Genomic DNA, 13,989 nt, shown 5'->3' with positions numbered 1-13,989 from the left:
TATTTTCGCCAGGAAATTTCTTGACTGTCTTAACACAGCTTACAGTGCCAACTTGAGAACCCAAAAGGAATAAATGAATAATTCCTACTTATTGAGAACACAATGTTATGTGCAATTTACATATATTATCAGTCACTCACACAACACACCTACAAGGGAAGGTGATGTTATCTGATTTTATACATGAAGGAAATTGAGGCTCAGAAGTTAAACAACTTCAGGCTTCACATGGCTAATAAGTGGAGGAGACAGAATTCTAACCAACTGCTGGCTACCTTCACAGCCCGTGTTGTTTCCTCTGTCACGCTGAGCTGCAGCTGCCGCCCATACCTGCGTGGAGTACTTATTCAGTCCTTGTGGTATTAGCCACGGAACGTACCCCTTTCCTTTGGAAGAAGTGGCCAGATTTCCTCTGAGTGCATGGGCTGGCTCTCATGAGCTGTGGCTTCTCATTGGCAAAATAGTATGAGCACCAATGCCCTTGCCACAAGCGCCTGTTTGGCCCAGGACTGATCTTGCTCTCCCCACGCTCAGCTGACATACTCTCCCCCAGGCCAGTGAACATCTCCACATGTCTGAGGTTAAAGAAGGATGCTTTTCTCCAAATGAAGTCCTATAACCTGTGAGCAGTTAGGACTGCCAGCAAATATCTGGAAAAGGTTCCACGAGACTGTTTGGAATTTCCAAAGCAAACCAAGGACAATGGTGCTTTCATTTTGTGGTATTTTTTTAACCAAGTATTTTCAGCAAAAAAAGAAATGTTTCTTAGATCTCTTACCTTTGTGGCAGCGATGACATGCTGACTTGTTTTTAAGAACAGGTTCTTACCTTCACTGTTTGAAATCCACAGTGCAGGCTCTCACATCATAACACCGTTAGTTCACAGTGCACTTGTGTTAGCCACCAGTGGTCTTCGTGTGTGTGCCTTCAGAGCTCGGGGTGCTTGTTCAGAGCAGGGTCCTGGGTCCTGTGCTCAACTTGCGGAGTCCAGCTCTCCGTACTGGGACCTGGGAATCTGTTCTGAACAAACTCCTGGGTGAGACTTATGTGACACAGGTGTGGAGCCCACTGATGAGATTGCCACTAATGCCATACTTTTGTAAGGAAATGAATTATTAGAATCGAATTGTAGATTTCGTCATACCCTCATTTCCCAATTCAAAATATGACGCCTCTAGGAGATTAACTTTAGTTTACAGTTTCTTTTACTTTTAGAACACTGACCATTTAAAGTCATTCATTTATTCACAAGAATCAAAATCAGCTTGACTTAAAACATTTATTGCATTTAAAACATTTAGTGCGTTTGTAAACCAAAAGTCTTAACTTTTAAAGTTATATTCTTTTGCAGCCACATATGAAATGGAATTTGTAAATTGCTAACCTGAGTTTTATAAAACTGCTTTATTAAATCATTAGAATCAGAACAAAGCATTTCCCAGTCTGCTCACCCCTTCCCCTCCTATCATTCATGTCTCCTCTGCCTAAGAGATAACAAGGGCATAAGTCAAATATTCTGGAGAATGTGTGATGGGATGCTTTACAAACAGGTTCTCAGAAGTACTTTTGAATATTTTTTTTCTTTTAGACAATCCAATTGAATAAATAAATCACCAAAAAAGGAGTGGGGGTGGAAGAAAGGGAGGATAGTGTGACAATGATGGCATGTTGCCCATCAACACAAAAAGGTTACAACTTAAGAAATTCGTTGGATCCACATGACTGTAATTTACTAGTGCCAACTTTGGTTTTTTAGCTTTAGTTCCTTGTAGGAAAATGCATGAAAAAATACTAGGTTTGTACTTAAGGAGGATTCATTGTTTTCATCCAGTGTATCACTGCTGGCTGGTGAAAAACATATCTTGATAATTTGTTACCAAAGCCTTGTTGCCCATTGGTTCACCATGCTGGGCAAGCAGCATTTCTCCTACAATGAGAAAAACTGTAGAGAAGAACCCAGGAGAGCTGAGTTCAGACTTTGCAAGAGGAGAAAAGAGGGGAAGTCCTTGAGTGTAGGAAGACTCCTCAGCACACCAGACACTCTCACAGAACTGTGTGTACCTTGAAGTAAGCAGCGTTCTTTGTTCTCACAGGTTGTCAGTTTGAGCTGAGACACAAAGACTTTGCCAAGGGCTGGTCCCCTTGTTACTGTTGCACTTGAAATTCTTTTCAGGGCCTGAGGAATAAAATTCTTTCAAGGGCAAGACCATCCCTGGTTGTTCAATGTCTAGAATGTAGTGCTGTGCTAATGAACCAACAGACTCTTCATAAATAGTAATTTTTTCTTAATGTAAGTAAAATCAGTACACTGCTCCTGGGGCCGTGAAATGAATTTACCATTAACTTGTCAATGGAAATGTAAATTGTGATGTTTCTATGAAACACAGGGTAGTGTCAGTAAAGACAAGGGAAAGAAAAGGCAAACTTTTGTGTGCTTTTATGTTTCCAATACAGGGAAACAATATGAAGCCCAAAGTGTGATCTTCATACTACTTGCCTGTGGCTTCCTCAACCTATGCTCCCCAGCTGACCTCTGCTATGCAGTACCCTGATTGTAACTTAGTCCTGCCCTGACCCCATTACAATAACAATGATAATAATAATAATATCAGCAAGAGGCAGTATTTATGTAGTAAATAGTAATGTGTGCTTGCTATTAACACTGATTCTTCACAACTACATAGATCATTCATTAAAGCAACTCTTCAAGGAAAAAAAGACATTAAATAGCTTTACACAATGAAAAAACTGAGACCCAGAAGGGTGTGGCTTCCCCAGAACCATACAACTAGGCAAAAGTACTAAATAACTTCTCTGAGGATCCAAGTAGCCAGAATCTGAGCCCGAGTCTGTCTGGCTTCACAAAGCCTGTGCTGTTTCAATGCCACTTACTACCCCTGTGTTGCTGGGCTGCTTGGTGATACCACAGGAAGCTGCTTTTTCTCCTTAAGGTGTTGTCTTTTCTACAAGGTTGACTTGAAGCAGCACGTCATCTAGATTCTGATTGTAATTTACCATAAGCATTTCACTTGTTTTAAAATTTATCACAATTATGATAGCTTTAGTCATTTCCAATGCCTTGTATTTTTCTCCATAAACACCAGCATAACCAATAATCCATGGGTGAGACTAGCTACAGTGATGCTCACCAGATGTACGATGGAGAACAAGGAAGAATTGGGGAATGAAGTTTTGAAAATGTGTCGCTCTTTGTATAACACCAAGCAGATGCTGCCTGTAGAGGTGAGTGGATATTCTGAGTGCTTTCCTAAGGAGTAGCCCTTTGCTTATCAGAACTCTTTATTATAAGCAATCCCAGTGACTGGACTTGAGGAACATTTCGCTTAAGTAATTACTGGTAAAGGCCATAATTTCTGATGGATCAGATGAAGAAAAGCGATGCTGAAAGGATCCTCTGAGGCTGCTGTCTTTTCGTGGGAGCCAGCGTTTCCTGTACAAGTCCCAGAGTATAACCCAGTTTTCAGTTTCTTCTAGACGCCCTTTTTTGTCAAACTGAAGTTTCTGTTCCAAGTGGCCATGGTAGCTCATGCATTATCTGTCTGAACTAGGCCAGCTGGCATAGTAGTAGTAAACTTTAGCACTCTTCTCAGTAGGTAACCAACCACTTTGAATTTTACATGCTTTTTAACATCATTGTAACAAGATTGCATAACCACAAAATTTTTTCTCTGCGAAGTATGGTCAAAACTCAGGCACCTCCTTTTTGACCTTTGTTCTCTTGTCCCATGGTTTGACTGTCACAGAGACATTTTATATATATATATACACACATATATATACACACACACAGAAACACATATGTGTATATATATGTATGGAGAGAAAGAGGGAGAACGTTCTAAAGTAAGCACATGTTAATTTCAGCTCACTGCTATGGATCCCACCTCAGCAGTATGTTATTTGAATAATTTACTGTCTTAAATTTAAGCATTTGGATAATGGCATTAAATTGATTTTGCATTCCTACTCTGTAGGAGATAAACTTGAAAATAAATTTGTAAATATGATCCTTTGAATCCTTATTGTAATTGCTCAAGGAAAATATTCTCGTGAATGCACATTTAATGAATTGTTTTCTGAATGAGGGCTTGGATTTTTTTTTATTGAATTTTAAAATATTTTATCCATTTAAAGAAGTCTTCCAACTACCAGAATGACACAATTATTCTACAAAATAAAGTACCAACACCGAAAATTACCTCCCCTTACTCTAGTGAAGTGTGATTTGCGCTGTGGACCAAGGTCTGCTTGTATCAGCTACTTATGAACCTGTGATCTGCTCTGCTATACTGTGGGCACCTGGAGAGGGGAACCGTGGCTATATCATGTCTGTGTCACCCAGGGCTGGATTCAGCCCACTGCATAGTGTAGGGACGCGGTGCACTTCATTATCCCCACCAAAGTAAGCAACATGTAAATAACATGAGATTCACCTTCGCTTGAATATAAGCTAAGATCAAGCATTATTAGATCGGGACCAAAGACCAGCAGTGTTCTACTGTCAGTTCTGTCGAATCTAGGTAAGGAAAGCATTGTTTAAGGTCTCCTGTTACTGCCTAACAGGCAGGTAGTAATGGTGATAACTAACATTTGCTAACACTCTTGGGCTTTCATCTATATTGCCTCCTTTAACCTTCAGCACCTTCTCTAAGGAGATTCATTTATCTCCACTTGACAGCTGATGGATTGGAGGGTTTGAGGTCAAGGGTCTTGCTCCTGCTTCTTCAGGCAGTGAATGGTGGGTCTGATCTTTAAATCAAGTCTCTGTGCTTGAAAGCTTGAAAAAGGAATTCTTCCAGAGGAGCCATTCCTACTACATTTGGGAGACATATGAATTTCGAATGTCTCTTATGCAATCAAATAAGTGTTACTGTCAGTTTTCCCTTTTCAATACTTCCTTCAAGAATGGCCTATAGAATTTAGCATCTAGATGATCAGTGTTTAAGACATAAGGTTGTTAGGATCTCTGTCATTGTCTAAAGAGGTTTATTTGTTCTTTAAAATACCCTTATTGGTTTGGTTTTACTATAACTTTTGCAAGGCAGGGAATGTAAGTTGGCCATGACATGGCCACTGCATGCTTGACCCTGACATCATCTCACCAGCTAGCTAATCAAGGCTCAGTAACAGTTATGTATGTCAGCCATCCCCAAACCCCAGGCCGAGGACCAGTGTCAGTCCATGGCCTCTTAGGTACCAGACCGCACTGCAGGAAGTGAGTGGCTGGCGATGAGTGAAGCTTCATCTGTATTTACAGCCGCTCCCATCACTTACTACCATCTCAGTTCCACCTCTGGTCATATCAGTGGTGGCACAAGATTCTCATAGGAACACAAGCCGTATTGTGAACCGCACATGCAAGGGATCTGGGTCATGCACTCCTTATTCCTTATGATGATCCGTCACTGTTTCCCATCAGCCCTTGATGGGACCATCTAGTTGCAGGAAAACAAGCTCAGGGTTCCCACTGATTCTACATTATAGTGAGTTGTATAATTATTTCATTAGATATTACAGTGTAATACTAATAGAAATAAAGTGCACAATAAATATAATGTGCTTCAATCATCCCCAAACCAACCCCTCCCCAAGTCCATGGAATGATTTTCCCCCACGAAACCAGTCCCTGGGGCCAAAAGGCCTATAGGGACCACTTGATGTGTATTATCTTTTAGCCGCCTGGGAATAGGTCCTAGACATATCTGTGTCCATAGCAGTAATATTCTCGTCAGCACTCCATTTACATTTTACATACATAGAAGAAAAGCGTGTTATTTTTATTGATGAATGTGTAAGAAGCTGTGCTTTCCGTTTCCTATCGGCAAATGACTTGTTGGTTAAATGAAAAGTTCTGATTTAGCTGTGATGATTCAACTCCCTAATAAGTGTCTACAGCCAGAGGGAGGTACTTTGACAAATAGAGTAATACATTAAGTTTATTTGCAGGGGTCTCATTTGATCTCAGAATCATGTGATCGGTGTTTGCTAAGTGTTTTTAAGAGGTCAGAAAAGATAGCACAGCACCTAAAGCACACATCTATTAGAGTACTCCTCACACACACCATGGGAAGGGATTTACTGCCTCTGTTCTTTATTAGGACTGGGAGCACCTTTAGGGCAGGGAACATCATACATAGTAGAATAGAAGGAGCTCTAGTAATGCTTGAAGCTGTACTGTTTCTCTTCCAGACTGGGCCACATCTATGTGAACGTGAGAAAAGCACCAAACTCTCTGGATCTTTGTTTTCTGGTCTGTGAAAGAAGAGGTTAAGCTGGATGAGAAAATGCTAGTTCTGTCGGTTCTCTAAGGAGAATGAGCTGAGGCTGTATGTGTACTGCTTCATCCATAGCACAGAATTCACTACCTTTCATAAATTTGTAATTCTCTCAGGATGAGAGAGGAGGTACTGGGTTAAACCCCATTGCAAAGTAGGTCATTATCATGTCTCTTTAATTTGATGAAACAAAAGATAATTATTCAAGGAGTTCTCTTGTCACAGTGACTTTCCTTCATTTTCCTTAAGCTGACTCAGTTTCTGTCTCTCAATTGGACACATTTATAGATTTTTTTTTCCTGAGGCTGCTGTGATTAGAGGCTATTTGCAAATGGTATGTACTGTTTTTACTGATGGCTCAATATGCTCAAATGTAAAATAAAAGTGTTACAGAGGAAGGAACATTTCTATTAAAAAGTGGCAGTATCTTGTTAAGTTTATTTTACTACATTTGGAAGCTGAAGAGTTTAATTTCAGAGTTCCGCAATGTTTTATATCACTGTGGTGGTACAATTTTGTGTTACTTAGGACTTTTTTTCCTAAATTCAATATCTTTGGTTGTCCTACTCCATGATTTAGGAAACGCGTGTGCCCAACTGTTTATGTCAGAGTACTTAAGAGTACTCACCTTTTTCTTCATCTCCGTTTCCCGTTTTTCACTGAGGTACCATACTTACAGAGTTTTAAAAAAATTCATGACTCCTTAGAATGCCTTCGCGACTCTTGCTGTTGCTCCTGGGACTTGCTTACTTAGGGCCATGATGGTTTTCCTGATGAAAATATTACCAGCAGGATGAGTGACTTTCTCACAGGTCCTGTGTCCCACAGTCTCAAAAGTTCTGTGTCCTTCTAATCAGCTTGTATCCGTGGCAGTATATAAAGCACTCTCAAGAGTCAGGGATAGGTAGAATAAGAAATTGGCATAAAGCAGTTTGTTGGCATTTATAGATTTAAAATTCCAAGGTCCAGCTATTTGTGACTGACCCTGAAGGTCCATGATTTCACTGAGACACAACATGAGTTAGTCACCGATGCTCTGGGTCTGTTGCACGGGATTAAGTCACCCAGCTGGTGAGAGAGCCTTAATAATTCCCAGCTTCTCAATCTCAATGTGATTGTTCTCTATCAGGGTTGAGCCACTTTTGCTAATGTCAAGAGCTTGATTTTTAGAATCAGACAAGTTATGCCATAACATTCAAGTTATTTAACCATTTTACCTCTGCTTTCCCCATCTGATTAGTAGGGCTGAGATCACACCTTTGTCAAAGGATTTGAGGAGAAATTAAATGAGATGATGCATATTAAAACAAAGTATGTAACAAACACTTGATGTTCAGCTCAGAGCAGCTGCCTTGCCGGTAGAGATTACAGTCCAAGAGGCATGGTTAGTGCCCTGGAGATTGAGCAGCAGGCCCAGCACAACCTGAGAGGCTCTGGAGAACACAAAACCAAAGCCCAGGTACAGTGCCTGGTGGCCAGTGTGGAGGCCCAGCTGGCCAAGATCGTGATCAACCTGGGGCTGCAGAACCAGCAGTGCCAGGGGCTTCTGGACATCCAGGCAACAGCAGTGGGAGCTCAGCCCATTCTAGGCCTGCTGGAGGGCAAGGACTGCAAGCTGCCTTGCAGCCCCCATGCAATGCCCGGGACTTGTGATAAGCCCCTCGGTCTCTGCATCACCAATCCCTGCACACCTTGTGCCCCTAGTTCCTGCTGCAGGCCCTGCAGGACCTTTCAATGCGAGATACTCCAGGGACAGTAGGAGAGTTGTGTAAGGACAGAAGGCATATTGGCGAACTGGTCCTGCTTCTCTCATGACTGTCAGGCCATGGGAACAGTGCCCCAGTGCATCTTCATAAACCATAGTCCACAGGGAGAACAAACACCCGGGTTTGTGGCCTGGCTCTAAGCCTGGGCCCACCTAATCCTCTCCATCCAAGGACTCTCTTGTTCTCTGTCCTCATGGTCTGACAGGTTTGAACTGCAAAGACCTATCAAATGAGGTATTTTGTGGTTTTTCTCTGCTGCTTTGACCTTTTTTGCAGTTCCCCAAATCCCTTTGTAAATCTCTTAATAAACGTTCTCTTGCAACACGGGGCAAATAGCGAACAAACATAGTAGAGGATTTAGCACTTAAAGATAGAGTAAGTATTTGGCCAATAACTGGTAGCTAAGAGATAAAAAGTAGTCAGTGGCTCACCTAAAGTGGGTTCCTCCATTCTTGGATGTCCTTGCCTTGCTATATGCCATCTATCCATTATGCTTGCTCAGAGGGGCACACAGGTTATTCCATAAAATTTGTCATGAAAGCCAAGGTCAGCCAAATGTTATGCTATGTCTAAATATCATAAGTCATTGAGAAATACTTGTTTACTCATCACTGATAACTTACTGAGTGAGCAAATGTTTGTTCAGAGAGGGAATTATATACAAGAAGTTTTAGGTATGGCATGTACCAAGCAAGTTTAGAATACAGAGAAGGAGCAATATTCTTGCCTGCAAGCAAGGCAGGTCGACCAATGAATGACTGTCATAATACAAGATAAAAGATAAGGTGGGAAATATTTATACAGTACATTTAGCACATTGAGTGCTAACCTGGGACATTCAAGGGTGCTTTTGCAGAGGAAGTACAGTTTTTCTGTGCATTTTAAAACTGAGACTTAAAGAGCAAGTAGATGGTTAATCAGACAGAGAAAGAGCAAAGGTTACCCTGTGTGTAAACACCTGGAGGTGTGAGAGAGTCCAGCGCCCAGCAGCCACCCTGCCTAACATGGTAGCCACTGGCCCCATTTGGCTTATCAAGACCTTTAAGTAAAATTTAGAATGCAGTTCCTTGGTTGCACTCAAATGTAGCTTTTGCCTTGTGGCTACGGTATTGAACAGAGCAGATACAGAATGTGTGGGTTGTGTCAGAAGGGGCCCCGCACAGCGCTTGGTGTGGAATGCATGGGTGGGGAGCGCTGCCATGACCGAGAGGAGGAGGAGGAGGCCCCAGGATGCGGCCAGCCAGGCCGGAGTGCCATGCTCAGGGGCTTGTTTCATGCTCCCAAATAATCTTCTGCAGGGTCCGGCATCCCGGATGAAAAGTCTGTCTGTTTCTTTGCCCCAGATGCTTGGTGAGACTGCTCTGTGTCACGGGTTCTTGAAGGCACACACCATACTTTTTTGAATTAGAATTCCCAATGTGTGAAGAATGTGTTTTACAAACCGCTCCCCTGCTGGTATTGATCATTGCCACACAGGTTTGTGTAGCACAGCCTTCTACTCTGAAATGTGAGGGCCTTGCCAATTTCAAGAAGAGACGTGCTGGGTGAAAGCTAAAACTAAAATGAGCAGAATTCCAAAGAGAACTTTATCCTGAGTTTTAAATGGGAGCTTACTTGTGCCATTCTTATTTTATCGATGCTCTATAATAATGTAAAGCAACTTTGAAAATATAGTAAATTTGAGTTTTTCTTCTCTGATCTGCTGTCTGAATGGCACAAGAGAAAAATCAATCCCGTGAATGCCAATAATTGTCAGTTCTTTAGAGCAACCGTTGCTTTAGTGTAGTAGAGTCACTCATTGTCTGGTTTTTGGTCCAAAGTGTTCTCTTCTTTGTGTTACAGCTAAAGTCAGGACCCAAATGGCAACACAGCTCAGCAGGGCAAAACAGTTTGCAAATCTTGTTCTTACTGTTTTATGCTTTTGTTGTAAAGGATTATCATTTGCTATCTTATATGAAAGCCTGCTGTGTGACCACAGGTTCAGTTAGTAAAATAAAGGGCTGAGAATAAAATTCAGATCTGCCTGTGGAGATCCAAACACATTTTCATTTTTCTGCAACACAGTTTTCATGAAGATAGACTGTCTTAAATATATTAAGGAGTCAATTCATTTTGACATTAAAATGATAGACACATTTTAAAATATTTTATTTGCTGATTTCCTTCATTTCAGTGAATGAAAACTAGAGGTTGTTAACAAGATTAACAATTGATAATTCTTTTTATTATTATTAAGCCTCCACTATATGCTGAGCATCGTATGCTGTATTCATCAACACAAACTCTCTGTCTCACACACACACACACACACACACACCACAAAACCTGCAAAGGAGCTATAAATACATACATTTTACTTATGAGGAAACTAGGGCTATGAGAGTTTAGGAAAATAAATTATACCACTGTATCTGTACAATGAGTATTACAAAGCCATTAAAAAGCAGTATCGTAGATGAATATCTGATAGCTTGGAAATCTGTACACAGTTTACTGTGAACCAAGTGAAGTGGGTGCCAACTCCCATATTCAGTATATTCAGTGTGGTCCCATGTGAGGCTTTAAACACACACACAAACACACACACACACACACACACACACACACACACGGGCTACTATAGAAAAAGGGGTGGAATGATCTAGCCAGAACCGCGCTGGTGAGAAGTGCATCCTGGAGTTCTTGCTCACCCCTGCTCTGTGGTTTCAGGCTGTGAAGGAGCTTTGTCTGCTGCTGCTCAACCAGTCCCTCCTGCTTCCATCTCTGAAACTTCTCCTCGAGAGCCGAGATGAGCATCTGCGCGAGATGGCACTGGAGCAAATCACGGCAGTCACTACGGTATGCCCAGTTGAATTTACTTTCTTTTTTCTTTTTGTTAATGTTTCAAAGGAATGAATTAGCACTTTCATTCTCATAAATAACACCATGGTTAATTGAAGACTACTATATCTACAGTCTTCTCTGACCACAATAGCTGTTCCAGTTTTGTCCCAGCAGTGTACGGTTATTTTACAAACATTTACTAAGCTCTTCCCATGAACCAGATACAGTGTTTTGGTGCCCAGAATACAAATCCAAATAAGAAGACAGTTTTCTAGAGAAGCAGGATGATAGTCTCCTTAAGAAGATCAAAGCAGCCATGAACTAGCAGTCCTCTAGCTACTTAAAATTTGGGTCTAGGGAACTCCCATCATTGCACAGGTTTTCCATCTGTGGATGTGTGTGTTAGGTTATCCACTAATTAAAGGTAAGACAGTGGTTATAAGTAGTGTATACTGGCACCATCTGAAATCTCAAACTCTGATTTCCTTTGGCAACCTTCTTGTCTTGAAGCGTAATGACTGGCATCAGGTTGAGATTTCTCCCTCAAGTCCTGTTGCCTTGTTATTATGATTAGGAGGAAACTTTCTCTTCTCATTTAAAATTTTTCACTTTAGGATTAGATAGCTTAGGGTTGTGTTTTAATGAACTCATGTTGTATGATCCTTACTGAAGCCCTTTTGTGTGGAGATCATTCTTTCATTTGAAGTGTGTGTGTGTCTGAGTATCTACACTATACACATATACATATGTACACACATGTAATTTTACATTGTATATATACATATATATGTATGTAACAAAATGTGACAAACAAAAATGTGTCAGGATATCTTCTAGGGACCAGAGAAGGAAGGCAAATCTAGAGCAGAGATATATGCTTGCTACTCAAGACAGTGAAGAGGTTGATGAAAAGACATCACTGATACAAAGTGTTCTTAATGACAAAGGATACAGAAAATTATATAAATAGTTACAGAAAGCAGAATATAATTGTATTTGGAAATAATCATTATGAATAAAATGAGAAAATCAAACGCCTTTATTCATTTAGATATGTTTTTAAAATAATGTAAAAGCTCCCTCAAGGGTTTTGTGAATACCCTACCTTATCACCAATAATTAATCAGAACAGAGGCCTCTTTGGGACCTTGACTGAAGTAGGGAATCAAGAGGACTTGTCTTTCAGTAGCCCTCCCACCTATCTATGCTAAAATGAAAGTTGCATAACTTTGAGAATTTATATGAAACAGAATTATAATGAGTTATTTCTCTTAGCCAGTTTTTTCTTATAAATTCAAGAAATTGGGAAGAAGAGAAAAAACTTCTGCATATTCTCAGTGCATTTTTTTCCCTCCCCACCCTCGTACACTGTGTTAGGCATTCTCACAAAAATTTGCCATGGGCCTCTTTGAGAATAAAACAGTGATGTATTATACATTGCCTTTCCATATTCATCGTACGTGGAGCTCTCTTGATGTAGTCCTGGATCCCATGGGCAGAGTGTATTGGTTTTCATTTTAAAGATTCTTTATCTCAAATGCTTCTGTCAGAACTGCAACTAGCACAGGCGGCCCCTAACTGCTAACTAATCTTACTACCCACACAACAGCACTTCCTCCCACATACCTACACAGTAACTATCAAAATAAGAAACTAAATGGTAACACTGCAGTGCCCCAGTCCCTTTAATATGGCACTGATTTACTTCCGTAACACTTTGATCTGCACATTAGATGTGCTGCATGGTGCTAAGCCTGTGGTTTTGAAACTGCTCTGCAGACTGTGAGTAGTTTGCCTGTGGTTGTGATGATAGCACACGAAACGTCTGTGCCTTTCAGATCCAGGAATCAAAGCCACAGGTATAAATTGCTAAGATGAGTCACTTGCCTACCATTCAGATCCTTCCTTTTAGAAATTCAGTAATGAGACTGAACCATAACTTCTCTGCACTAAGTTGAATGCTCACATTAGGCTAGCCCATCTGTGCCCTAAAAATGTGTCCCACAAAATGCTAAGTGTGTTTGGACCTTTTGCAGTCCCCAGAGAGCTAAGGTTTTACAGAGTTTCCATTTTAAAAACATTTTTTAACTTTTTGAGATAATTTGAAATTCACGCTCAGTTGTGAGAAATAATATAGCAAGGCCTCTGGCATTCTTCACCCAGTTTCCCCCAATGGTGACATCTTTCATAACTAGAGTATACAGGTTGAACACCTCTAATCCAGAAATCCAAAAATGGCCCCAAATTCAACACTTTTGAACACCAACATGACGTTCAAAGGAAATGCGCATTAAAATGTTTCAGATTCCAGACTTCAGATTTTCAGATTAGGAATACTCAACACGTAAGTATAATGCAAATATTTCAAAATCTGAAAAAAACTGACACTTCTGATCTCAAGCTTTTTGGAAGGGATACTCACCTGTAATATTATGACCCAGTTGCTGACATTGATTCAATCTGTTGACACTATATAGATTTTATGAGTTTTGCAGACACTCCCGAGTGTGTGTGTGTGTGTCTCCATGTGACATTGTCACCTGTAACTTCGTATGACCACTAACTGCAGTCAAGGTACGAGACACGAGGATCTCTCATACTGTCCACCTTCTTCCTCCCCACCTCCTGAACAACCCCTGGCAACTGCTAATCTGTTCTCTATAATTGTATCGTTGTAAAATGCTACATAGATAAAATGTGAAATCACTACCATTCATCATTGCTTTTCCAACACCATTGAAGGGTTATGTTACACTTTTCTAAGGGAAGAGTTTCAATGGGCATTTTGGCAGGACTCATGTCCAGCGGTTTTTAAGTCATCCTTGGTATTGCAATGAAAAATAGAAAACTTTGGCTTTCTTTTGGTTGCTTTTATTTTGCTATTCACCGTGTCCATTAGCAGGGTGCTTGAGTTCATCAATAACTTTAGTTTTCCCCTTATTGGTTGTTGACAGTAGTTCCTATTGACATTAAAGGGGAAACATCTGGCAGAGGCACTCCGCTGATAGCAGTCTCTCCTGCACGGTGTGCAGATCCGAGTGGAAAAACACCCCCATTTGTTTGCTGATAGCATGTATTATTTTGCTATTCATTACAAGATACTG

General features: G+C 40.7%; 1 protein-coding gene across 3 annotated transcripts in view; it reads left to right on the top strand.

The window, feature by feature from the left end:
- The window catches only part of NBAS (NBAS subunit of NRZ tethering complex), a 405,988-nt gene that overhangs the window by 382,930 nt on the left and 9,069 nt on the right, over positions 1-13,989 (top strand). For all 3 annotated transcript variants that reach the window (XM_021924592.2, XM_003908295.5, XM_017947297.3), the window contains 2 exons: positions 3,105-3,243; positions 10,772-10,900. In XM_021924592.2, coding sequence (XP_021780284.2) covers positions 3,105-3,243; positions 10,772-10,900 — 268 coding nt within the window. The remainder of the gene's footprint in view (positions 1-3,104; positions 3,244-10,771; positions 10,901-13,989) is intronic.

This window comes from Papio anubis, chromosome 14, assembly GCF_008728515.1.
Source record: "Papio anubis isolate 15944 chromosome 14, Panubis1.0, whole genome shotgun sequence".
Classification (NCBI taxonomy): domain Eukaryota; kingdom Metazoa; phylum Chordata; class Mammalia; order Primates; family Cercopithecidae; genus Papio; species Papio anubis.
The sequence above is the reverse complement of the archived record's forward strand: the minus strand, read 5'-3'. Positions and strand labels throughout refer to the sequence as shown.